Source organism: Passer domesticus, chromosome 8 (genome assembly GCF_036417665.1).
Source record: "Passer domesticus isolate bPasDom1 chromosome 8, bPasDom1.hap1, whole genome shotgun sequence".
NCBI lineage: Eukaryota > Metazoa > Chordata > Aves > Passeriformes > Passeridae > Passer > Passer domesticus.
Window position 1 is genome coordinate 4,215,232 of NC_087481.1, and position 26,096 is coordinate 4,241,327.

The 26,096-nt window shown below is 54.9% G+C and overlaps 2 protein-coding genes across 2 annotated transcripts; both read right to left on the bottom strand.

The window, feature by feature from the left end:
* Nucleotides 1-1,098: 1,098 nt before the first annotated feature.
* LOC135306127 (serine/threonine-protein kinase pim-1-like) lies at nucleotides 1,099-13,342 on the bottom strand (the record flags this gene model as incomplete). Its single annotated transcript, XM_064429657.1, has 5 exons — nucleotides 13,044-13,342; nucleotides 2,593-2,839; nucleotides 2,429-2,479; nucleotides 1,859-2,225; nucleotides 1,099-1,211 (listed from the first exon to the last, which is right to left on the bottom strand). Coding segments are annotated over exons 1-5 (1,077 nt in total), but the record flags the coding sequence as incomplete, so codon positions are not given.
* An 8,753-nt stretch (nucleotides 13,343-22,095) lies between these two features.
* On the bottom strand, nucleotides 22,096-23,190 carry LOC135306129 (olfactory receptor 14J1-like). Its single transcript, XM_064429658.1, has one exon. The coding sequence runs from the start codon at nucleotides 23,188-23,190 to the stop codon at nucleotides 22,096-22,098; it is 1,095 nt and encodes a 364-aa protein (XP_064285728.1).
* Between the last annotated feature and the right edge of the window lie 2,906 nt (nucleotides 23,191-26,096).

Consider the following 26,096-nt stretch of genomic DNA (forward strand, 5'->3'; position numbering starts at 1 on the left):
CAGCCCCAGCCCCAGCCCCAGCCTGGGGCACGGTGGGTGCTGGGGGCTGTTGGCAGGGCCAGGAGCCCACTCCCATTTCGTACCCACCCCAGCCCATCTCACCAGCCCTGCCAAAAGCAGCTGGGCAGCCGACTGATGGATCAGCTGCATCTACCCCCGCAAAGGGGGGAACCTTTGCTTCCCAGCCAGGCTGGGCAATGCCCAAATCTGGGAGCATTTCCCCACGTGTGGACTCATCTGCAAATTCTCTGTGGAGTTTGGCTTTGAAGAAGGTGCCACAATCAAAGTGCATCACCTTCAACTGCTGGTGGCCAGGTTGAGGAAGAGGTTGTCATCCTTCATGTCATCCTTCATGTCATCCTCGCTGTCTCCTGCAGCAGCAGCCTCCCCCAGTACAGCTACTCTGGGGGCTCCTTCTCCTTCCCTGGGGTGAGACCAGGCTGTCAGGGCTCTGCCCAGGGCCCCAGCTGTCAGGGAACCAGGACAAGCAAAACCTGCTTGGATGGCAGCCACCAGGGCTGGGCAGAGCAGCTCAGCTCCAGCACAAGGGCTGCATGTTCCCATCCCATGACCCTGGTGCAGTGACACCACTTTGCTGGCTTTCTTTGCTTCTCATTGCCAAGGCATGTGTGCAGCTGTAACTTACCAGGGCCCTGCAGCACAGTGTGCTTGTGGCTCTCTCCCTTCTTCTAGGGCAGATGAATATCCTGCATCCAAGGATGACAGAACACCTCTTCTAATGAGGGTCTGGCCAAGGGGTGCATGGATAAACACCACCCAATCAGATTTTGGCACTCTGGGGAGAGAAACCAGAAACTGCCCGTCAGCTGGAGAAGGCTCCTGTCTGCTTTGCCCCACTATTCCCATGCCCAGGCCATGCTGGATGCGCTCAGAGCTGGGCCTGAACTTTCTTGGTTTTGGGGGAGAGCAGGACATGTGCCACCTCCTCAGCAGCTGCCAGAGCGGGATGCTCCCGAGCCCGCTGCTGTCTCCCAGCACTGGTATTCCCCCCGTGCCCAGAGAAGAGGATTCACCTGGAGAGAGCCGTTGTGGCAGTGAGAGCTGGCCCCAGCTGAAGTTCCAGCCCCTCCTGAAAGGCATCTTCCCGCAGACCATCTCGTGCAGCAGGATGCCCAGGGACCAGATGGTAGCTGGCTCGCCATGGTACCAGCCAAAGCGGGTCCATTCCGGGGGGCTGTATGATGGTGTTCCTGTGGAATACAGATGGAGTTCATCAGGGGGATGCTACTGCTCCCAGAGGCTGGACCCAGCATCCCTGGGCGTGTGGGGGCTGCATCAGTGGCACACAGGGTGACCACTGTCCTCTCACTAGCATCTGGGACTGGTGTACAAACTTGGGATTGCAAAAGAAGCCACTGGTGTGGGAAGGGGACAGTGGAAGCCCTGGCTAGGCCTGACCATGACATGCAAAGGAAATACCCACTGCGTGCTGGGGAAAAACCATGCCCTCATTCTCCCTGCCTGCATTGCCCCAAACATATTATAAAGGCAAGACAAACAGGGCAAGTGCAGCAGTCCAAGCCCTTCCTCTTGCCTGCACACAAACCGGCTGGGACACAGGTTCCAACCTCCCTCTCTGCTACCCCCACCCACGGCTGTTTTTGTCAGGCTGGCTGTCCCAGCCCAGCCCCAGTCCTGGGCACAGTGGTGGGCAAAGGCTGCCAGCAGGGCTGGAAGATGGCTCCCCACCCACCCCTGCTCTAAAGCAACTCAGCTGCAGATTCAGTTTCCTGAGTGGCAGCAAAAGGGAGAATCCCCGCTGCCACACCCAGCTTGGGCTGTGAGATCTTGGGCTGTGAGATGCCAGGAGGGGGAGCACAGCCCTGTGTAGGCTCACCTGCAAAGTGAGTGTAGGCTGTCTCTTGCAGGTAGGTGCCACAGCCAAAGTCAATCAATTTGGCCTGCCCGGTGGCCAGGTCAACCAGGATGTTCTCTGGTTTGATGTCGCGGTGCAGGACCCCGCAGCTGGTGCAGTGCCGCACGGCCTCCAGCACCTGCCGGAACAGCTGCCGCGCCACCTCCTCGCGCAGGAACCCCCGTCCTTGAATGAAATGCAGGAGGTCCTGAGACTGCTCTGGCCGCTCCAGCACCATGACAATGTCGCTGGGGAGCTCAAGCCACTCCAGCAGCTGGATGACACCGGGGAAGCCAGTGGACACCTTGTCCAGCAGGACAATCTCCAGGGGAGCACTGGTGCCGTCGGGCTGCGGGAGGAGCACGATGCCGTCAGTGGGGCCGATGCTGGGCAGGGCTGGGCAACCCCTCAGCCAGCCCGGGATGCTCTCCGCCCTGCGCTGGCCCCACGCCCGCTCTCCCTCGGGACGTCCTGGCGGCTTCCACCATGCCGGGGCTCGGCTCATCCCCGCCCGGCACGGCCCGGCTTCTCCCACTGTCCCGGCTCACTCACCAGCTCGCTCCAGTGCCAGATGCGGTTCCGTGGCACCCTTTTGATGGCCACCTGCAAGCCAAGGGGAGCAGTGGGCCCAGCTCAACGCCCGCCCTGCCCAGCCCCATACTCCTCCTCCTCCTGCGCCCCCTCCTCCTGTGCCCACCGCCGGCCCCGCCGCTCACCGGGGCGCCGTCCGAGAGCCGCATCCCCGACCAGACGCTGCCGAATCCTCCACGCCCCAGCAGGGAACCCAGCCGGTACCGCTCCTGCAGGGACTCCTGCGCCTTCCCTGCGGGCGGGACGCGGCTGTCAGCGCTCGGCCCGGGGCCAGAAACGGGCCCCGAGCGCCCCTCACCCGCCCCGGCCCGGCCATCCCCCGGCGTTCGCTCTTTGGAACGCGACCCGGGAGCCGCGGGGCCGGGGTCCGCGCTGCCGAGCGGCGGAGCTCGGGCCGGGCAAGCCGCAGCGGAGGCGGCGGGAGCGGCGGGGCCGCGTGTGTCCTCCGCGGGCCCCGGGAGGAGCCGGGGCCGGGGCCGGGGCCGGGGTCGGGGTCGGGCTCGGGCCAGGCGTAGCCAAAAGCCGGCGATGCCGCCCCAGGCACTAAACCCCGCCCAGCAGCGCCACCGCCAGCACGGCCAGAGCCGGGCTGGGACCAGACCTCGGTGGGACGGCCGGGGGCGGGCACGGGGCAGCCCCGCCCGGGGCCGGGGGCGGGCCGGGGGCATGGCCCGGCCGGGCACGGGGAGAGGGAGGCGGGGAGAGGAGGGGAGACCGGGAGAGGGAGAGCGGGAGAGGTACGGGACAGCGGGGAGGGAGAGGGAGAGGGAGAGGGAGAGGGAGAGGGAGAGGGAGAGGGAGAGGGAGAGGAGAACGGAATCTAAAGTTTTTTCTCTCACTGCTGCTGCTGCTGCCGCTGCTGCTGCTGCTGCTGCTGCTGCTGCTGCAACTGAAGCTCCGGGGCCGTTTGTCCCCGTGTCCGTTTGTCCGTTGCCCGCTCGCCCCCGCCCCGAGCCCCACGTTACCCGAGGGCAGCCCCTGAGCCTGTCCAAACACGGGAACTTTGCCGAGTTCAGCCAAGAGCCAGAGTCTGGACTCCTGCACAGTGGCTCAGGAATCCCCTCGGTCCCTGCTGTGCATTGTCCCTGCTGAGGGTCAAACACTCTCAGAGCGCAATCCCTGAATGAAGAATTTGTACCTGACACAAACACTGCACTTACCTCTCCAACATTGCTTTCCAAGGAAAACAGGGGAAGCCAAACTGTGTGTAGGTCATGGTATCTTAAAATGTCTAAAACTTGCCAACTCATGGATCTTAGCGGTGAGATCTGTTTGGAATTAATGGGATGGACAACTAGTGCAAGATGGAAAAGGGGAGCATAAAAATAAATCGAGAAAAACGTCTTGAATTGTTTCAATTTTCATTTAATTTCTTAAAAGCTCTTTCAGTTTTTCCAGAATCTTCTCCTCAGTCCTGTTTGCTTTTTCCGTGAACCTTTCCTGAAGAATGAGGTGCAGCTTCTGTCCCAAGGTTGCCACCAACTGCAGCTTTCCACACTGTGTGTGCAGCACAACTCTTGCAGCAAAGCAGGACAAATATTTGAAGAATTTGGCAGCTTGTTCTTTTCTTTTCCTTGTGGGCTGGGCAGTTGTGCATCTTTCTGCACAAAGGGGACAGCCTACTCTTGCCCCTTCAAGATTTCTTTTCTGAAGTGTTTCCATCCTTCCTGGAACTAGTGGTTTTTGAGGGCTGTTTTTTAAAAAAAATCAAGACCTGATTTGGTACTCCCCAAATCTGCATCCTCAACAGGCCAAAGTCTGCCCTCAAAAGTCCAGTGTAGAAGATTTATTGATGTCCCTCCTTCTTTTACAGAATATTTAAAAAGTCAATAATTTCATTGTGACTGTGCCCTAAACAGCCTCTGACCAGCACTTCTCCCACCAGCCCTTCTCTGTTCATGAACAGCAGGAGACAGAGCTTTCCTTGGGAGTGGGAATTGCAGGAAACCTCCCCAAAGTGCAGCTTGGAAGGTTCAGCCTGGAGCTGAGGAGAAAGCAAAGTCCCTACCAGGGTGGAATTGTGGTGCTCGAGGTGTGGCAGCGTGAGGCTGGGCCATGGCCGGCTCTGTGTGCCAGGAGCCGGCAGCGCTGGATGCAGGGAGCCCAGGGAGGGCACAGAAACGCTGGCTGAGAAATGCTGGGGCACAGCGAGAGGGGCGAGTGCAGCCGGCCAGGGCACAGGAGCAGCACGCACAGGGGGCACAGCCTGCAGGACAGATGGCCAAGGGCTGGGCAGGGCTGGCAGGGCCACAGGCACCCAGGCCTTTGTGCCCTGGGCTCGGGCAGCGCCTCTGGAGGCCCCACAGCAGGAACTTTCCTGGCGGGGGCTGCACTTTGGCTCTCCCTCGGCCTCCCTGGCCAGGCTGGCAGGGGCTGCAGGTTGATGGCATTTGTCCTTGCTGCCCCTGACATCCCCCTGCCCCACAGAGAGCCCCGAGCCACCCGTGAGGGACAGGCCCTGCTGGCCCAGGCTGGGCTCAGGGCTTGGCCTTTCTGCTTCCCCCCGCCAGCCCAGGCCTTGCTCAGCATTGCAGTTCCCTGCCCAGAGCCTTGGGCTCCCTGCACTCCTGGCCTCAAGGATCTGCTCTCACCAGTCCCTGGGGAGCCTTTGGCACTCCCTGCCCTCACTGGGGCCCAGCCGTGCTCCAAGGCACTTGGAGTTTTGCTTCTGACTCCTTGAACAGCTTCTTCATCCTTCTCTCAGTGCCTGAGGCTCCTGGACCCAGCCCCAAATCCACAGTGGGGCTGATTAAAATACAGAAAGCCCTCAGGAACTCTTTGTCTCCCTTCAATTGTCTTCAAGTCTCCAGGGCTTGTGCAGTGATTGGAGTCAGTTTGGAGTTCTGTTAAGGAGGAAGATTTCAAAGTGCACCAAACACATGATGTTTGGATTTAATCATATGGGTGGTTTTTTATTTTCAGTTCAGAAAAGAGGTGATAGAAGCATTCCCAAAGTGATCTTGATGCTGAATGTCTCCTTAGGAGGTCTGGGCACAGAGAAGAATGAGCCCCTTGCGGGCTGACCGTGTTTGGACAAGCTGCTCCTCACCCCCAGCCTCACCATGTCTGACTTCCCTCACCTGGGACTGACATCCCAAAACATAAAAAAAGTGTGCATTTTTTAAATAAATAAAATTTATTAATTTTTAAAAGTATAATTTTAGTTTTTTTAATTGATATCAGTATTACTCTATATTTTTATTACCTTTTATATTTAATTTAAAAAAAGTATACATTTTTTTAGCAATCAAAAAAATTGGTTGTCATTGGTTTTAAATAAAACAATTCCCTTCATTTATTCATTCACCACTACTGGCCATTTATTTCTCCTTAATGCTAATTTTTGCTATTTTTAGATCTTTTGTCATATTTTTTATTATTTTCTCAGACAGGGTAAAGGGGGCCACTTAGGGGTCCCTGGGGATGTTTCTAGGGCACATTTGGGGCAGTTTGGGTCTGGGGAGGGAATTCAGAGAGAACTTGGGAGTCTGGGGGACACTTGGGGCAGCTGGGTGGGCACTTGGAGGGGCACTTAGAGATTCTGAGGGACAGTTCAGGGTCCAGGGGAGCACTTGGGGGTCCACAGGAGCTTTTGGCGGTCAGGGAGGGGAATTTGGGGCCCTTCGGGGTCCAGGCGGGCCCTTGGGGGGCTCGAACGGGGCTCTCTGGGGCACGGGGGGTGACAGGAGTTGTAGGCGCGGGTATAATACGGTTTAACGAGCCGCGGAGCATCACGGGAGTTCTAGGCACAGCTGCAATGGCTTTTGGTGATGGCGGGGCATGACGGGAGATGAAGTCCCGGAAGTGGTGGGAACGTGGCGTTTGGGGGTCGGGAAGGCACTTGCTGGACACTTTTGCGTCCGAGCCACAAATTGAGGTCCTCGGGGGGAACGCAAACTGTTTGGGAGCATTTAGGGGGCGCTGGGGGAGGTCCAACCAGGCTGTTTAGATTGCATGGCACGGCATCAGTTTTAGGCGCAGGGCTGTGCTATGAGGGGCTCTGGGGCCGCGGGGGATGAGAGGAGATGAATTCCCAGAAATGGCTGTACCGGGCATCTGTGGGGCTGGGAGCACTCAGGGGATCCGGGGACTCTTTTTGCGGGGTCCCAAATGGGCTCTGAGGGGCACTGAGGGATCCTGAAGGGTCGGGGGGACACTTATGGGACAGATGGGGGGTGGATGCCGGGGTGGGCTCTGTGGAGCGCGGGGCATGACGAGCATTGCAGTCCCGGCTCCAGTGGGGCTCAATTGCGACTGGAGCATGACAGGAGTTGTAGGAAAAAACGAAAAGATGGCACTGACATCACGCTCTGCCCTTGAGGCCCCGATCCCTTGGGCTGTTTGGTTGTGAGCGGTGATGGATGGGAGCTTTGGAAATGGGAGACGGCAGAGGTGGGAACAGAGCATTCAATCCCTCCAGTCCCTCTCAGTATTGCCCTGTTCATGCCCAGTACAACCAAGCACATCCACTATGCCCCTCCAGGCCCTCCCAGTAGAGACCATTTGTCCCAATACACATAAGTTCATTCCCAGTCCCTCTCAGTTCCTCCCAATGCCATCCACAGTATGCCCCAGTGTCTCCCAGTCTTCCCTGCAATGTCCCATGCCCCAGTGTCACTCCCAGTGTCACTCCCAGTATATCCCAGTATGTTCTAGCATGTCCCACTGTGTCTCAGTGTACCCCCACAGTCCATCCCAGTCCACCCAGATTCTCCCTCAGCATTCCTTGTGTTCCCAGGTTGTCCCAGTCCTCCGCAGTGTGAATCCCAGTATATCCCAGTGTCTCCTACAGTGTTCCCAGTGTTTCCCAGTATGTCCCAGTCCTCCCCAGTGTTTCCAAGCACAGTTTAATTTCTCAGGGTTGCCGTGGCAGCCAAACCCAGCAGTGGGGTCAGGGCAGTGTCCATGGCCACAGCCCCTTGCAGTGGCCCAGTGCAGCTTGGGCTGATGATCCACCCTCACAGCTGGCCCAGGGCAGCCTGCAGTGGTTTTGGTGGCACCTCGGGCTGGCACACACCTGAAGAGTGTGTCTGTGTTCAGTGGGGAAACTCAAGAGTTTTAGATTGCTTCAAAAAATACAAAAAGGGAAAACCCCTCTTAGGCTGAGTGCAGCCAGCTCTGCATGCACAGCAGGTCCCAGGTGAGTGAGGACAGAAAGGATGGGGCTGGGGAATGTGGAGCAAGGTTGTCCACACTGGGTCAGAGCTCAAGGCACAGCTTCTCTGAGCAGGCCAGAGCTCCTGAGGAGAGACCCTGGGTCAATATCAATCACAGAATGCTGCAATCACCTCTGATCTAAAGAGAAATGTAATAAAAGAAACCCTTTAAAATAGGCATGTGTATGTCTTACAAGCTCTTTGAAATATTTCTCCATAATTGGACTTGGAAAACTTTAATGACCCTCTCAGGGCTTTGGTGTTGTTTACATCAGACTTAGTCCCTGAGAGAGTATTCAAAGAACTTCTCTAAAACTCGAAGTTAAATTTAAGCACTGAACTTTCTTGAAGTTTTAATGGGTCCCACTGAGAGACACAACTGAGAAAGTCTCCCCAGGTTCCAGTCAGAGCAGAAGACTGGAGGCAGTGATGACAGCTGGGGACAAACAAGGCAAAGGTGTCTCTGGTTCTGAGCAAACCTGGATGTGTTTCAGGAATGCAAAGGGCCAAGGCCTGAGCTCCAGCCCCTGGCCAGGCACATCCTGTCCCTCCCTCATTGCTCAGGGCTCTTCCCAGGATGGGCTCTGGCATGTGGGGATGTGCAATGCCAAAGGCAGAACCATGGGGCGGCCCCCGCCAGGCTGCTGAGCAGGGACACGCAGCCACCCTGTGATGTCACACAGCCCCTTGGATGTCACACAGCCACCTGTGATCTCATACAGCGTCCTGTGATGTCACAGAGCACCCTATGATGTAACACAGCCACCTGTGATGTCACAGCCCACTCTGGGATGTCATACAGCACCCTTGTTTTGTCACAGAGCCAATTCTGGGATGTCACCCTGGAATGTCATGCAGCTGCATTGTGATGTCCCAGAAGACTCTGTGATGTCAGAAAGTTGCTTTGGGATGTCACAGTCTGTTCTGTGATGTCACAGTCTTCTCTATGATGTTACACAGCCACCTAGTGATGTCACAACCCACTCGCTGATGTCACAGAGCCACCAGCTGTTACATCCGGATCTGCTCTATGGCCTCATACCCTACTCCATGATGTCACAGACAGCTCTGTGATGTCACAACCCCCTCAGTGATGTCACAAAACCCTCTCTGTTATGTCATGCTGCCACTCTCTAATGTCACAGCACACACTTTGACCTCAGTCTCCTCTATGATGTCATACAGCCATGCCATGATTTCACAGCCTGCTCTGTGTTGTCACACAATCTCCTCTATGATGCTGTAACTGCTCAGTGACCTCACATAACAAACTCTGTGATGTCATAACCCAACCTGTGACCTCACACAGCCCACTCTGTGCTGTCACACAGCCCCTTGCTGACATCACAGCTGCTCTGTGCCTCTAGGACACAGCCACAGAGGTGCCGCTGTGACACAGCCCCCTCTGGGACATCCCCCAGCCCCTGCCAGTGCTGAGCCCCTGTCAGCTCTGGCTGTGCTCTGCTGGTGTCCCTGAGCTGCCCTGGCAGTGCCCCAGCCCTGCTGGGCTGTGCACAGGAGCTGCTCCTGGCCAGAGCTGTCTGTCTGCAGCGCTGCCCTTGCCAGGAGCTGCCTCTGGGCCAGGAGCCCGGCCCAGCTCAGCAGCACAGACACAGCACAAGGACTTTAATGACCCTCTGGGGCTTTGGTGCTCTTTGCATCAGACTCAGTCCCTCAGAGTATCCTCAAAGAACTTCTCAAGAACTCCAAATCAGATTCAAACTTCAAACTTTCTTTAACTTCTAATGGGTCCCAAGGAGGGACACAACTCATGTGAATGTGTTCCCAGGTTCCAGGTAGAGCAGAACACTGGAGGCAGTGATCACAGGTGGAAACAAGCAAGGGAAAGGTGTCTCTGGTGCTGAGCAAACCTGGATGTGTTTCAGGAATGCAAAGGGCCAAGGCCTGAGCTCCAGCCCCTGGCCAGGCAGATCCTGTCCCTCCCTCCTTGCTCAGGGCTCTTCCCTTGATGGGCACTGGCATGTGGGGATGTGCAATGCCAAGGGCAGCACCATGGGGCGGCCCCTGCCAGGCTGCTGAGCAGGGACAAAGAGGCAATGAGGCCCCAGGCCTGCAAGGGTCACTTATCTCCTGCTCCTGGCTCAGGCCCAGGGCCAGCAGCCATGGCCAAAGTGCTGCCCAAGTTGGCTCTGTCAGGGCCTTGCAGCTGCTGCCCATCCCTGTGCCCTCTGCAGCCCAGGCTGTCCTACAGTGTCCCTGCCCTGCGCCTCTGTCCCTGCAGGCTGTCATCATCCCCCGGCTGCCCCACCTGGCTGGCCCCTTCCTTTGCTGACAGCTCTGCCTCCTGCCTGCCTCTGCCTGCCCACACAAAGCCTTGGGCTGCTCCAGGCTCCTTCTGCACCACAGCCCTGCCCTGGGAGGGAAATTCCTTAATCCTAGTGTCCAGTCTTGGCCCCCCCAGCTGCCCTTGTGTTGTGTTCCACTGCAGTAAGCAGCAAAATGACTCCCCCAGACCCCGGAGTCTCAGACCTCAGGCAGGCATCGATGACCAACAGGGAAAGGAAGGCAACAGGATTGGTCTTGGTTTAGCAAAGCCCAGGATCCTTTTTTGTGCCAGGGACCAAAACAAGAAACAAATCGGGAGAGGGGGTGGTGGCTTGTCATGGGTTTTATATGACAGGGTAGGGGTGGAGTTTAGGGTCGGGGTCTAATAGCAGAAGGAGTAGGGCACTGGAAAGGAGTGGATAGAGGAGGACAACCAATGGAAAAATCGATGGCGGGGACTTTGCAGTAGAATTTGGACCAATGAGTTTTACAGAAAAGGAAAAATATTCTGTGGCCACTCCAAATTTGACCAGATGGGGTAGAGTGTCTTTTCCTGGGCTTGCAGGGTCGTGCCCCACAGGGTGGAGGGGCGGAATCCTCTTTAAATCACGCTCCTCACCCGATGCTGTCTGTCTGGGTAGAATGCCTGCTTCCTGGGGCGGGGGAACTCCAGACCCTTGGTGCCATTATTTCTTTCTCTGGGTGTTTTACACAATGAAGAAAAACTCCAGCCTCTCTGAAACCACCCTTCAATCCCTCTCAGGCTATTCCTGTTCTGTCCTCAGTCTCCACACCACTGAGCTGAGAGCTACCACCTTCTACCTCCTGGTTATGTGATGAGGCGTCCAAACCCCATCTTGGGAGGTTTTTGGTTACTTTCCAAGGTCTGTGAAAATGGAAAAATAGTGGTCAACATTATTTTGTTCCACATCTTGCAGTAATAGAACAAGAGTCAATAACTCTCAACTGAATGAGGGTGGATTTACATTTGTTAGAAGGAGAAATATTTTACAATTATGACAGTGGCACAAAACTGCAACTGTTTTCCCAGAAAAGTGGATTCCCCATCACAGGAAACACAGGAATTGTCCAAGAACAGGAGCTTTTATAACCTGAACTAGTGAAACCCACTTATCCCCAAGGACAGAATTCCTGTTGTGTGGGTTCTCTGATGTGCTGGGTGCCCTCACAACGCTTCTGGCCAGAATGTCTGCTGAGGGCAGCCAGGCTGCTGCAGGGGCAGTGACCTCACAGCCATCACCATGGCAGCCCTGTGCCCTGGGCCTGGCTCTCCCCTTTCCTCTGCCCCTGCCTTGTCTCTGCTGGCATGAAGAGTTTTGTCATTCACATCTTGTCCCCAAGGTGCTGGGGCCAATGGCTTCCCAGGCAGGCTCCTGGAGCAGAAGTGGCTTTTCAGAGCCCAGGCAGAAATGAGCCCTGAGGCAGCAGCTCTGCAGTGCTGGCCACCAGGCCGGGCTGCCAAGGGAGGCTTCTGGCCATGGCCTGCAAGCAGCTGCTGCTGCCAAGGTGCCTTTGGTGCCTCAGGCTCTGCCTGGCACAGCTCCCAGCATGGCACTCTGCCCTTGTGCCCGAGCCCTTCCCTGTGCTGGGGCTGGCCTGGGGCTTTTCCTGCAGCGGTACCTGCCCTGCTGATGGCACAGGAAAGGCAGTTCCTGCTGGAGCAGGAGGCTCTGCCTGCCATGGGCTCCATCAACTCAAGCAAGGCATTGTTGACTTCAAAATTGCTTCCTAGAGCAGAATATTCAAATAATTGTTATAGTTCCTGTATTGTGGAGTAAATTACTGGGTTTTTTAAAAATTTACTCTGTGGAGTAAATAAGGCATGTTATCAAATCATGATCAGAATCAGTCAGAGCTGTATTTATATAAATATATCTGGTATTCCATTGTTAATCCTGTGGGACAAATTGAATTAAGGTTCAATTCTACCTGTCCAATCTTTTACACCTTTGACAAAGTCTGGGGCTGGGATTCGATCCAGCCGCTCCCACTCTCCTCTTTCAGAAGGAATTTTAGAAGTCTAGGGGCCCTGCATGGGTTTGAGGATCCATGGTGGGTTTTGGGTGTCGTTTCCCCACCTCATGATTCAGCATGAGTTTCTCCAATAAAGAAATAAAGCTTTTGCCTGAAGCTCCCACTGTGCCCATGACAGGGACCCCTGTGAGTATCTGGGACATCCCGGTGCTTTGGCAGCCTGGGGACTCCTGGGATGTCACCGTGGAGCCCCCGTGAGTGCCTGTGACAGATTGGAGCCTTTGCAGCCCAAGGTGCCCTGGGATGTCACCATGGAATGGCTGTGACTGCCTCTGACCACAGGGCTCTTTACCATCCCCAGAAACCCCTGGGAGGTGTCCATGGAGCCCCTGTCTCTGCCTGTGACATTCCAGCTCTTGGACAGCCTAGAGACTCTTGGAAAGCCCTAATGGAACCCCTCTGAGGGCCTGTGACAAATCTGATCCTTAGCATGGCAACCAGGGCTGGGACCAGCTGGGATGCTTGGTTTCCACAGGGTGGGGTTCAGGAATGGGATTCCCCAATTTCCTGGTCCCGCTAAAACCGTGCTGCAGATTGCTAGCCTCCTGCCTCCCATGGAAAGCACAAAAGGCAAAGATCCTGGGCTAGGATAGGAACAATTTATTGGGAACAGCAACAAGATCAGGAACAAACAGGAACAGCAACAATATTGATAACAAAAGGGATAAGAAAAATGGAAAACTACAACTCAGCTGACTGTCTCTTCCCAGACACAATTTCCTCCTGCCAAGAAAGGACACTCTTCTCCTCGTAGGAAGATAGAGAGATTCCCTTTCTTGCCCATGGCAATGACCTGAGGTGGGAGTGAATGTAACAACACAGCCATGGCCAAACCCTCATGTTCATCAATCCCACATCATGCCATCGGCAGGGGCAGAAGGGACAGGTGTCTTCCCAGTATGGATCACTGGGAACATGGATCACCAGGACTCTGACCAGCATGGGTCATCCAATGGGGGATGAAGCTGCAGCAGTGCATGAAGATCTTCCTGCAGTTGGGGCACTTGCAGGGCTTCCCCTACTGGTGCCTCTGTTGGTGTCTGGTTAAATTAGAACTGTGGGTGAAGCTCTTCCCCCACTGGGGACACTCGTAGGGCCTCTCCCCAATGTGGATGCGGCAGTGGGTGATGAGGGTGGAGTTTTGCTTGAAGCCCTTCCCACAGTCATGGCAGCGGAAGGGCCTCTCCTCTGAGTGAATCCGCTCATGCAGGAGGAAAGTGGAACTGGTCCAAAACCTCTTCTGGCACTTGGGACACTCGTAGGGCCTCTCCCCAGTGTGGATCCTCTGGTGGCGGATCAGGTTGAATCTGCTCCTCTTCCCACCCTCCAAGCACTTGTAAAGCCTCTCCCTGTCATGAAGCTGCTCATGGACCACCATCTCTGAGCTCTGGTTGCATCTCTGGCTGCCTTCCCAGCCTAGGGTGGGTCTTTTCTCCTCAGAGCACTCTGTGCTGGGTTTGCAGCCCCTCCTCCTGTGGGATCTCTGGGGCTTTTCCTCCCCCTTGGATTCCTGCCCCGTGGAGCTGCTCAGAACAGCCACTTCCATGAGGTTCTGCCCTGGGATTTGTCCTGCCTGGTCTCCATCCTCAGCTCCTTGTTTGTGGGAGGAAGGACAAGGTGAGGATGGGATTTGCCTCCGTGCCAGAGGGAAGGGGAAGAAGATCCCTCCCCAGTGCATCCCTGGCAGGACAGCATCAGCAATGGGGTTTGTCCTGCAGCCGGGGGCCATGCTGGGCTGGGAGATGGAGCAGGACAGAGGGGAAAGGGGCACTGACTTCCTCCCCACCTGCCTGCGTGTCCTGGGGCATCTTCCTCTTCCTCTCAGCCTCTCCTCCATCTGGCCAAGGTTTGGGTATGGGAAATCCTGGTTTGGGGAAAAACAAGGTGTGAATGCCTTTGGTCGGGGCATTCCTCTCGCCCAAATCTATCTCTAGAGATCACTTGATGTACATAAAAACCTCCAAAAATCAAGAGTGAATCAAAAAAAGCCACCAGGAGTGTCCCATTTCCAGTCTCATCCCTCTGGGGTTCCGGTCATCCCTGTCTCAGGGTGCTGGGGATGCCATGGATCCTGGGGATCCCCCCTCTCCAGGGTCCTGCTTCAACATGCTGGGGGGTTTTGGGGTTCTTGAATCCAGCCTCACCCCAATCCAGCCACTTTGGGCTCCCTTCTCTCCCCACCGCCCTGTCCTGGTTTAGGGCAAATTTGGGAAAAAACCTCCAAAGTGGTTTCCACTAGAAAGTGAATTCAAACAGCTCCTCCCCCAGCTGGTTCGAGAAAAGATTTCCTTGGAGAAAAGTGGAAAAACCTTGTTTATTTTACAGACAAAGCATTCACCATCCAGCAAGAAATTAACAATATTAAACAATAAAACCTCTTGCTGCTCCAAAGGAGATGAGAAACTCAGCAAGTCGCCCTGTGGGCTGTAGCTTCGCTCACTCAGTCTCCTATCAGTCTCTTATGAGTCCCTCCAGCACTGGAAATGCCTCAGCCCAGTTTCGGCCCCGTGGCCACAGGCCACAGAGAGCTGCCTGTGCTCTCTGGGTGTTCAGTCCAGAGCAGGTTTAAGCAGCTCCAAAGAAAAAGGAAAACCACAGTCCAGGAAACTTCTCTGCCTCAGCGAGCTAAAAACTAACTAAATGCAAAGGAGAGCTCTGTCCTGCTGTCTGCCTGTCCACAGACAACCGATACCTTAGGTTTTAAGTTTTTCTGTTCTGCTTTGGTGTGCAGCTTTTAGCTTTATATTGAGTGTTACTGGGATCTTTTCACAGGGTGGTGAAGACAAAACAATCCCATTCAAGCTGGAGACTCAAGGACAATCTCTTCAAACTTCAGGCCCAAAGCATAAACAACATGAAAAGAGGAGGGCAGGAAAGAAAGCAAGGAGGATGAAACTTCATCATTTGAAGGTATTAATTGGGCAGTTAACTCCTAAATGCTAATGAACTAAAACTTATAAAAATGTGAGATCTCATGACTGAGCCCTCTTTTGCTCCCATCTTGGAGCCATCCAGGCAGAGCCAGGACTGAGGCTCCAGTAGGGCCAGGGTGTGACCTTTTAAAGCACTTCAATAAAAATCCACTTTATTCCTCTTAACACCCTCTAGCCTCTGTTCCAGCTCCTTAAGGCATCACAACAGTCCAGGAGCCGGAATGTGGAGGAGTGAGTGCAGTTTCTGAAAACAAACTGCAGCTTCTTCCTCCCCTCCTTTGCTCTTAGAACCAGCCTTAGAGGTGCAGAACTCATTTCTGGGCTAAACAGACCAAAGGGGGCACGAGCATCATGAAGTCACCCAGGACATGCCCCTGTCAGGGTCAGGGGGTCCCATCCCCGCCTCATCTCCGGGCTGCCGAGGGTCCCCGGCTCCGGTATCGCCCCTTCCCCTCTCCCTGCCCCGGGGCTCCCACGTTCCACAGCCCCGGCTCTCACGGGGATCCCCAAAACCAATGTCCCGCCCTGTCGGTACCGGGCCATCCTCACGTGGACCGCCGGGACCCTCCCGAGGGGCTATCGCAGCTCCTCTCCCCCCGAAAAAGCTCCTCTAGGGAGCCCAGAGATATCCGGGGCTGGAGTCCGGGATCTGCCGGCTCCCAACACTCTCCAAAAAAATCCTCCTGGAGACCCCTCGGTAGAGCCGGGGCGAGCTCGGCCTCCCCCTCAGCTGCGGCTTGGGGCTGGGGGCGATGCTCCTGGGGCAGGGGGTGCTGCAGGCTCAGCGTGTGGGCGCCAGGATTCTCCCGCTCCCGCTCCTGCTCTGGGAACCCACAGAGCTGCTGCACCTTCTCCCCTGGCCCTGCACAGCTCCTTGGCAGGCACGGCAGGAGCAGCACCCTGGGAGCCTCGGGAATGCCCCTCTGGGATCCATGGCACACACTCCCAGGGGCTGCAATTCCAGTTCCTAGCAAGGAAAAGATGTTCCTGCCCTTGAAGGCAAAGCTCTTCAGAAGGAGCCAAAAGCTAAGTGGAGCAAGATCCTACAGTGACATTTCACTGCCAGCATTCATAACTTCACCCGTGGTTGTTGTAGCTCCTTGGACTGGGAATTAAATCAGGGCAGGGTCTTTGGTGGGAGCTGCCCTAGGTCAAGGGAGACACTGAGAGAGAAACAGAGCAGGCAAAGAGAGGCAGGACAGAAAGGAGGACACAAACACAGTCAGCTGAGAAGGTGGCACTTTGAAAACCACCTTCCCTGTTTTTTCCCAGAGGCAGCTCCTGGCAAGGGCAGCGCTGCAGAGAGACAGCTCTGGCCAGGAGCAGCTCCTGTGCACAGCCCAGCAGGGCTGGGGCACTGCCAGGGCAGCTCAGGGACACCAGCAGGACACAGCCAGAGCTGACAGGGGCTCAGCACTGGCAGGGGCTGGGGGATGTCGCCGAGGGGGCTGTGTCACAGCGGCACCTCTGTGGCTGTGTACTAGAGGCACAGAGCAGCTGTGATGTCAGCAAGGGGCTGTGTGACAGCACAGAGTGGGCTGTGTGAGGTCACAGGTTGGGCTATGACATCACAGAGATTGTTGTGTGAGGTCACTGAGCAGCTACAGCATCATAGAGGAGACTGTGTGACATCACAGAGCAGGCTGTGAAATCATGGCATGGCTGTATGACATCATAGAGCAGGCTGTGAGGTCAAAGTATGTGCTGTAGCACTACAGAGTATGCTATGTATGACATCACAGAGAGGGTTTTATGACATCACTGAGGAGGCTGTGACATCACACAGCTGTCTGTGACATCATAGAGTAAAGTCTGTGGCCAAAGAGCAGATCCTGCCATCATGGAGAGTGGCTCTGTGACATCAGAGAGTGGGTTGTGACATCACTGGGTGGCTGTGTAACATCATAGAGCAGGCTGTGACATCACAGGCTGACTTTCTGACATCACAGAGTCTTCTGTGATATCACAGTGCATCCGCATGACATTCCAGGGTGACATCCCAGAGTTGGCTCTGTGACATCACAAGGATGCTGTGTGACATCTCAAAAGGGCTGTGTGACATCACAGGGATTGTGTGAGACCACTGGGGAGGTCACTCTGCCCCAGCCCCCCTCACAGTTCCCCCAGAGCAGTCCAACCCTGCTCGTGCACAGCGGGGTCCCCTGTCCCCCTGGGTCCCCACACCCAGTTCCACAGCCTCCCCCAGAGGATGTTCCACGAGATCGACCCCAGAGCCTGACATGGGGACGGGGGGCTGGGGCTGTGGGACAGGGGGACAGGGACCCCCCAGCAGCATCCCCGTGTCCCCCAGGGCCAGAGCCTGGGCCAGGGCTCCTTCACCCTGTTACAAACGAGGGCTTGAGAGCACTGAAAAAATCCCAGCAAGGGATCAGCAGAAACCAGATTTAATATTAAGTGACAGCACCACAAAGTTACTTGGCAAGAGTCACTCTGCTTCTGACTGGACACTTCAGGCACACCAGGGAAACACAGCAACAACAAAACCAAACAAAATCCAAGCAATCAAATAAAAAATGAACCAAGAACTGGGGCTTTCAATCCTATGGAAAAGTACTGTCATTGTCCTCCAGGTGTCCATGGCCAGAATTGGGATTCCACCTCCAACATTGCCTATTTGTGAAGAGACTGGAAATTTTTGGCTCGAAATATTCCATGTGTGGGGGAGGAAAGAGCAGGTCCAGCCTTGCCCTGCCCTGGAAGCCCAGCACTGCCCTGCCCTGGAATCCCAATCACCCCAGAGCCTCTATCCCAGCCCAGCAGAGTCTGCCAGTCCCTGGCACAGCACAGGCAATGCTCCCCAGCCACCTCTGGAGCCCCAGCCCAGCTCCTGAGTGACCAAATGAGCCCAAGTCCCACCTGGGGGAAGGGCCCAGGAAGACCAAGGGGTATTGAAGGCTAACCACAAGGCAAGCACACATCTTGACCCTACATCCTCTTGGAATTTTCATTTGAACAGTGCTGGAATACAGGAGTTGGTAGCTCAGTGTGTGCCTGTCTCTATATTTCTTACTTCTCATTCTCTCTCTCTCTGTCTACTTCTACTTTATATGCCCTCTAGGAAAATTTGAGTTTAATTAAAATTGAACAGGCTTAGAGTTTGTCAAGTTGAATAGGCCAAATTAATGCTTTGAGAAGTGTTTTTTGTTGGTTGAATGTCATACTAAACCTTCTTCCAAAGGTCATCTGATTTTCTAAATTTCCCAGTAAAGGCTGTTTGGTTGTTCTGAGCTCTTCAGGATCACTTCTTAGTATTTCTACAGTACATCCAACTCAGAATACACTAACAATTGTAATTATTTTTAAATGTCTCACTGAGAGAGTTGTTTGGAGGATGGGAGTCAGGGCTTGTCTGTCCTGCTTGGCACAGCCCAGGCAGGGCTTTCCCAGACACATTCCACACTCCATTGCCCAGCTGGAGCCACTGGGGCCTCTGAGTTCTGCTGGCCCAGCCCCAGGGACGCTCTCCTTGTCTGCCCATTCCCCCACGGTCTCTGGGCAGGGATGGCCTCAGTGGGGGCTGCTGACATCCTCAGCAACTTGGAGGCTGCTGCTGGATTTTACTGCTCCAGAGGCTTGTTCAGCCTTCAGCTCTTCAGTGCAGGAATTCAGTGTCCCAGGGCTCATTAACATTCAGAGCACCTTAAGAAGCCAAGCCTCTGGGACTAATTTGATTTAGGTTTCCAAATCTTTTGTGGTTGATTAGAAAGATTTCAGAAGGCTATTTAAAGTGAATACTCTATCTGGAAAAAGACTGTGAAAAAATATTTTTATGCCCTGTATTTTTTTTTTTACTGGTAATTCATTGATATCTGCAATCTCCAATTGATTTTGAATGCAAGTACTCCCCCATGCATTTTTAATAGATATGAAAATCAAGACCTTTCATGGCTGACAATCAATCAGACTCTGCCCCTACCCCCACCCCACCATTTCCCCCATCCAAGTCCTGGCACTCAGAGCAGCCTTGTGCAAATCTGAGCTCCCTCCAGCCCAGGCTACACCTGCAGCTTTCAGCTCCTCGGCTCCAACTCCCACCTGCTTTCCTTGGAGAAGGAGCTGCCCGGGACACAGAGGGATGTTCATTGATTGTCATCCAACAAAGCCAAGCGAAGGCACAGCTCCATCAAATGCAAAAGTCATTCCTCTGCTGGATATTAAATCCACTTTACACAGCAGACAGTCTCAGAGCAATGGAAAACACCTTCTGTACCCAGCGCAGGTCCCAAGGTCCCGCCAATCCTCCCTGCCCCGATTCTGCTCAGATTTGCTCTTTGCACACACGAGTCACACACTGAAGTCAGGAGCTCTCTTCATGCCCAGAGGGAGGAAAAGAGGGAAAGGAGATGAAGAGCTCTCCTGTGCAGAACCAAGGTCCAAGTGCCCCTGCAGTGGGAACCACAACTCATCAGGTTTGTGTCCTTTGGGGTCAGGGCCTGGTGACACTCAGAGGCACAGAAAGGTTTCTGGCCAACAAACAGAAGTTGAACATGATACAGTTTAATAACCATCACAGCTCTTTCCTCAGCTCTCTGAGATGTGCCAGCAGCATCTGACATGTCCCCCATCCTCAGGGGATTTCCATAGAGGTACAGTTTTGGACAAATACGTAAGAAAAGGTAATTCTGTGATAGCTATAAACACAAGTAAGATGTTGAATAATGTGGTATTTATTAGAGTATCAGAAAGACTGGACAACTTCCTGGAGCTCTAAGTATGAAACCAGCCAGTTAAGAGGCACTTGAATGACTAGAGAGCATCTAGAGAAGGAAATCAGTGAGAAAAGGGAAGGTCATAGATCCAGCTGGTCTAGTGAAGAGACATCCTTAGACATGGCCATTTAAACAGGAAAGCCGGAAACACCTGATGAAAGAGGTTCATTAAATATTAGACTGAACATTGGTGACAGAAGTAGAGGGGAAGATCAGTATTTCTTCTTCTACTATCTGTAGAAGAATCCAGTAGATCCGGGAAATTCCTGTTCCTCATGGGAAAATTTTGCCATTTCTTAAAGTAGTCAAATAACCCAGATAATAAAGATTTGTTTCTACATTAAGAAAATAACAGATATTAAAACCTGTGCCCCTTTCCAGGCAGATATCAGTTGTGTGCCCATGAACAGTCGTGCCACTTGTGCCCTGAGGTGCCCAGCTGGGATTGCATCCCTCCAAGAGCACCTGAGGGAGAGCAGAGCACCTTGCAAGCTGCAGGTCCCTGCCAGCCCCACAGGGCTCCTGTCCCATCAACATCTGCTCTGCTCCAGTCTGAAACAGGGCCCAGCATGGTGCCAGGATCGTCAGAGAACTGAGGTGTGTGCAGGAATTCAATGCCCTCTCCATCCTGCAGCAGCCCTGCATTTCCCTGCTCCAGCCTGGGTCTCCAGCACAGCCATGGAGGCTCTTTGGGCTCCTGAGTGTTCCTGCAGCCAAGGGCAGCTGAGCTCTGCCTGTGGCACAGTCAGCCCTGGCCAGCGCAGGCCATGCTCAGCAATTGCTTGTGTGTGCCTGGCCTTGCTGTCAGCCCCAGCAGCGGCTGCGTGGCCCCTTGGTGGCCCTGTGCTGGCCCAGCCATGGTGGCCCAGCCCCTGTGCAGGCCCAGCCCAGGCCAGGAGCATTGCGGCTGGGAAGGGCCCCTGTGCCGTGCTGCCCACAGCAGCCTTGGGGCTCTGTGCCCCATGGCCTCCCTGCGGGGCAGCCTCTGCCAGCTCCTGCAGAGCCCCTGGCACCTGTGGGCCTGCACAGACAGCCCTGCCCCGGGCTCTGCCGGCCTCTGGGCCAGCAGAGAGGCCAGCCAGGGCTGGCCATGGCCGGGAACAGGCCCTGAGCCCCGCAGGAGGATGGAGCTGGGCCACAGCCAAACTCAGCCCAGGGCAAAGCTGGGCTCAGCAGCCAGGGCTGCCAAGGGCTGGGCACAGAGGCTGGCACTGACAAATGTCCTGGGCCCCCTCCCTGCTCTGTCCATGCCCCCAAGGGCACAGAGCAGCCTCCTCTCTGGGGCACTTGCCTGTTTGCAATGCCTTGCACAGGCACTGGCCCTGCCCCACACGGCCTGGGCTGAGTCCTGCCCCTGCACGCTCAGCCAGGCTGAGATGGACACTGATGGTTTCTGGGGCAGGCTCTCTGAGCCCAGCCCAGCTCCCTGCAAGCTCTGCCAGCTGCCCTGAGCTCTGGGCAGCACCAAGGGCCTCTCCCCAGCCCAGCCCAGCCGGCTCTGGCCCCACAGCTCTGCTGAGGCCAGGCTGCTCTGGCCACTGGCCCCACGGCCTCAGCCCCTGCCAAGGGCACAGCAGCAGCTGCAGCTCACACAGGACTCAGCCCCAGCCATGGGGGAAGGTGCTGGGCAAGGCCAAAGGAGGCTCCCTGGCTGCCCTGCTCCCCTCTGGCTCAGGTGCTGAGAGCTCTGCAGCCCCTGCTGCCATTCCATGTGCCCAGGGCAGCACAAGAGCCCCGGCCTTGGGGCCCTCAAGAGCTGCTCCTGCTCCAGGCCCAGGGCCCATCCCAAAGCTGGGGCAGCCACAAAGCTGTGCCCATTTCTGTTCATTACTGCTCTGATAAGGATAGTACAAAAAGTTTTAAAAAGTGGTTGCAGATTCATTTATTTCACCTAAATAAAATGTGAGACTGCCTGATTACACAATGTCTCTGGGTCACACATGAAGGAGGGATAATTAAGATAAATAGGGTGAATATTAGCATTTCTTTTAATGTAACAGAATCAGAAGCAGAAAAACATTAAAATCTACTTAAGGGTAGACTTGGCCTCTTCTGACATGCACTGTGAGTTGCTGACAGAGGAAAGCTGGCCTTCTGTGGCTTCTTCTGGTGGGTTACCTCTGCTGGAGTCCATGTGCCTACCAAGCTGCTCTAGCACTCCCCTCCATGGCTGGACAGGGGAGAGAAAATAATATGGGAGACAAATCATAGATTAAGATAAGGTAGTTTTCTATAGCAAAATAAGAAGTTTTTACATGCAGCAGCAACCAGAAAAAAATCCCAATAATTTTATTCTCTACTTCCCACCAGCGAGTGATGTTCAGCCATTTCCCAGGCAGCAGAACTTGAGCAGGCGGAGTGGTTGATCAGAAAGGCAAACACTGTACATAGGAAATGCCCCCTATTCTTCCTCCTTCCTTAGCATTTATACCACAACTAGTCCCATACAGTCTGGAATATCCCTTTGGTTAATTTGGGACTCTGGCCTGCTGTCCCTTCCCAGGGTCTGACCCACTCGCAGCCCTTTGATGGAGGGAGAATGCTGAGAGGCAGCAGGAGCCAAACCAGGGGTGTGTTTCCAGCTGTTGTGTGGCTCCCAGTGCAAAACTGTGAGGGCTGTTATGGGACAATGAAAAGGCTGACGAGCACCCAGACATGGCTTTCCTGAGAGATTCCTTGAGCTCCTGGTTCCTCAGGCTGTAGATGAGAGGGTTCAGGGCTGGAGGCACCACCGAGTACAGAACTGACAGGGCCAGATCCAGGGATGGGGAGGAGATGGAAGAGGGCTTCAGGTAGACAAACGTGTCAGTGCTGAGGAACAGGGAGAGCACGGCCAGGTGAGGGAGGCAGGTGGAAAAGGCTTTGTGCCGTCCCTCCTCAGAGGGGATCCTCAGCACGGCCCTGAAGATCTGCACATAGGAGAAAACAATGAACACAAAACAACCAAAGCCTAAACAGAAAGTGACCACAAGAAGCCCAACTTCCCTGTAGCTGGAGTGTGCGCAGGAGAGTTTGAGGATGTGTGGGACTTCACAGAAGAACTGGCCCAGGGCATTGCCATGGCAAAGGGGCAGGGAAAATGTATTGGCCGTGTGCAGCAGAGCATTGAGAAAGCCACAGGCCCAGGCGGCTGCTGCCATGTGGGCACAAGCTCTGCTGCCCAGGAGGGTCCCGTAGTGCAGGGGTTTGCAGATGGACACGTAGCGGTCGTAGCATATGATGGTGAGAAATGCAAATTCTGATGCAATGAAAAAGGCAAAGAAAAATACCTGTGCAGCACACCCTGAGTAGGAGATGTTGCTGGTGTGCCAGAGGGAATTGTGCATGGCTTTGGGGACAATCGTATAGATGAGGCCCAGGTCAGTGAGGGCCAGGTTGAGCAGGAAGAAGAACATGGGCGTGTGCAGGTGGTGGCCGCAGGCTACGGCGCTGATGATGAGGCCGTTGGCCAGGAGGGCAGCCAGGGAGATGCCCAGCAAGAGGCAGAAGTGCAGGAGCTGCAGCTGCTGCGTGTCTGCCAATGCCAGCAGGAGGAAGTGCCTGATGGAGCTGCTGTTGGACATTTCTTCACTCTGGGTATTATGAGCTATTCAAAGACAACAATTATAATCTGGACAAAGTACCTTGAATCAATCCTCTGCTAATTTCTTACACAATCACTCAAAATTGCTTCTCTTTCTTTGGGGAAATTTCATTTACTTTTTTTTTTTAATTTAGGTTTGGCTGCTAAGTAACTACGTGTTTTCTGGAAGGGGCTGATGTCTTGTTCTTAGCACTGCTCTCAGCCTGAACACTGGGGAGCCCAGAGGGAAAACAGGGCTCCCTGTGCCCCAGAGCAGTCAAACCTGCTGGTCCCACACAGGTGTCCTTTGTTCATTTCACCTGCCTCTAGTACAGGATGGACAAATTTAAAAGTGTACTTAAAAATAACGTGGCCTTTTTGAACACTCCAGTTTCAAAATCAATCTCTCCAAACCCTTCTCTCTTTCCCTGTGCAGCTGGACAGGGAGGGATGCCAAAGGTTGGTCTGTCTGTCTGCTGCCTGCAGTTGTGCCTATTTGGAGCTGTTTCTCTCTACCCGAGCCTTGTCCCTGCCAGTGCTGCCAGAGCCCAGCCCAGCCCTGGGAACTCAGCTCTGCCCTGCAGACCCCTCCCAGCACAGGGCACTGCCCAGGGGCATCTCCCTGGCAGCAGGGCCCTAAGGGCAGGGCAGACAAACAGAGATGCTGCAAGCCAAGGTGCTGCTGCTGCTGTCTGTAGGGAGAGGAGGCTGAGGAGGCACTTTCTGAGGGAGATCTGAGGCACATCTGCTCATGCCCAGGCTGACAGTACAGGAGTCTCAGTGACACAGCCAAAGCTGACAGCGCCTTCCCTTTAGGAGAAAGCTGAGAGCAGCCCTGGCCATGCAGCACCATCTCCACAGCAGGAGGAATCTGCCCTGATGGGGGTTGCTCCTGCCACCTCCAACTTCTCCCCTGCACTGTCCATGGGGAGCTGCCAGGCAGGTTGAGAGCTGCCCCTGGCAGGTGGCACATCCCCTGGGCTGGCCAAGAGCCCTGAGGGCTGCAGGACCTGCTCTGCAGGACAGCCCTGGCAGCCCTGGCTGCAGCCCCAGCTTCACCCCCTGCAGCCATCCCTGGCAGCAGGAGCCATCCTGCCCTGTCCCTCTGAGGGTGCCCAGGGCAGCCCTGCTCTGCAGCACATCCTCCTCCTCCTGCTCCCCTGCCACAGAGAAATTGGGAGAGTCCTCCTGGCACATCCCCCAGGCTGTGGGGTGTGCTGGCTTCAGGAGATCCCTCCAGGAGCACAGGGGACATTGCCCTGCATCCACTGACTCACCATGTGGAGGGCTGTGAAGATCTTTCCCCAAGTGACGTTTCAGCTCAATGACTTCCTCAGCCTGTCTCTGCCTGGCTCCTGTCCCCTCAGTGCCTGCAGGCAGACCCCTCAGCCCTGCTGGGCTGGGAGAGGAGCTGGTCCTGGGAAGAGCTGTTCCTTTAAAGCTCAGCAGCACAGACACAGAACAAAGACTTTAATGACCCTCTTGGGACTTGGGTGTTGTTTACATCAGACTCAGTCCCTGAGAGAGCCTTCCAAAGACTTCTCCAGAACTCAAAGTTAAATTTAAACTCCAAAGTTTCTTGAAGTTTTAATGGGTCCCACTGAGGGACACGACTGAGAAAGTGTCCCCAGGTTCCAGATAGAGCAGAACACTGGAGGCAGTGATGACAGGTGGGGACAAACAAGGCAAAGGTGTCTCTGGTGCTGAATAAATCTGGATGTGTTTCAGGAATGCAAAGGGCCAAGGCCTGAGCTCCAGCCCCTGACAAGGCACATCCTGTCCCTCCCTCATTGCTCAGGGCTCTTCCCGGGATGGGCACTGGCATGTGGGGATGTGCAATGCCAAGGGCAGAACCATGGGGCGGCCCCTGCCAGGCTGCTGAGCAGGGACAAGCAGCCACCCTGTGATGTCACACAGCCCCTTGGATGTCACACAGCCACCTGTGATGTCACAGCCCACTCTGGGATGTCATACAGCACCCTTGTTTTGTCACAGAGCCAATTCTGGGATGTCACCCTGGAATGTCATGCAGCTGCATTGTGATGTCCCAGAAGACTCTGTGATGTCAGAAAGTTGCTTTGTCATGTCACAGTCTGTTCTGTGATGTCACAGTCTTCTCTAGGATGTTACACAGCCACTTAGTGATGTCACAACCCACTCGCTGATGGCACAGAGCCACCAGCTGTTACGTCCGGATCTGCTCTATGGCCTCATACCCTACTCCATGATGTCACAGACAGCTCTGTGATGTCACAACCCCCTCAGTGATGTCACGAAACCCTCTCTGTTATGTCATGCTGCCACTCTCTAATGTCACAGCACACACTGTGACCTCACAGCCTGCTCTATGATGTCATGCAGCCATGCCATGATGTCACAGCCTGCTCTGTGATGTCACACAGAATCCCCACTATGATGCTGTAGTTTCTCAGTGACCTCACACAACAAACTCTGTGATGTCATAGCCCAGTATGTGACCTCACACAGCCCACTCTGTGCTGTCACACAGCCCCTTGCTGACATCACAGCTGCTCTGTGCCTCTAGGACACAGCCACAGAGGTGCCGCTGTGACACAGCCCCCTCTGGGACATCCCCCAGCACCTGCCAGTGCTGAGCCCCTGTCAGCACTGTCTGTGCCCTGCTGGTGTCCCTGAGCTGCCCTGGCAGTGCCCCAGCCCTGCTGGGCTGTGCACAGGAGCTGCTCCTGGCCAGAGCTGTCTGTCTGCAGCGCTGCCCTTGCCAGGAGCTGCCTCTGGGCCAGGAGCCCGGCCCAGCTCAGCAGCACAGACACAGCACAAGGACTTTAATGACCCTCTGGGGCTTTGGTGCTCTTTGTGTCTGCCATGGACAAAGTGCTGCCCAAGTTGGCTCTATCAGGGCCTTGCAGCTGCTGCCCATCCCTGTGC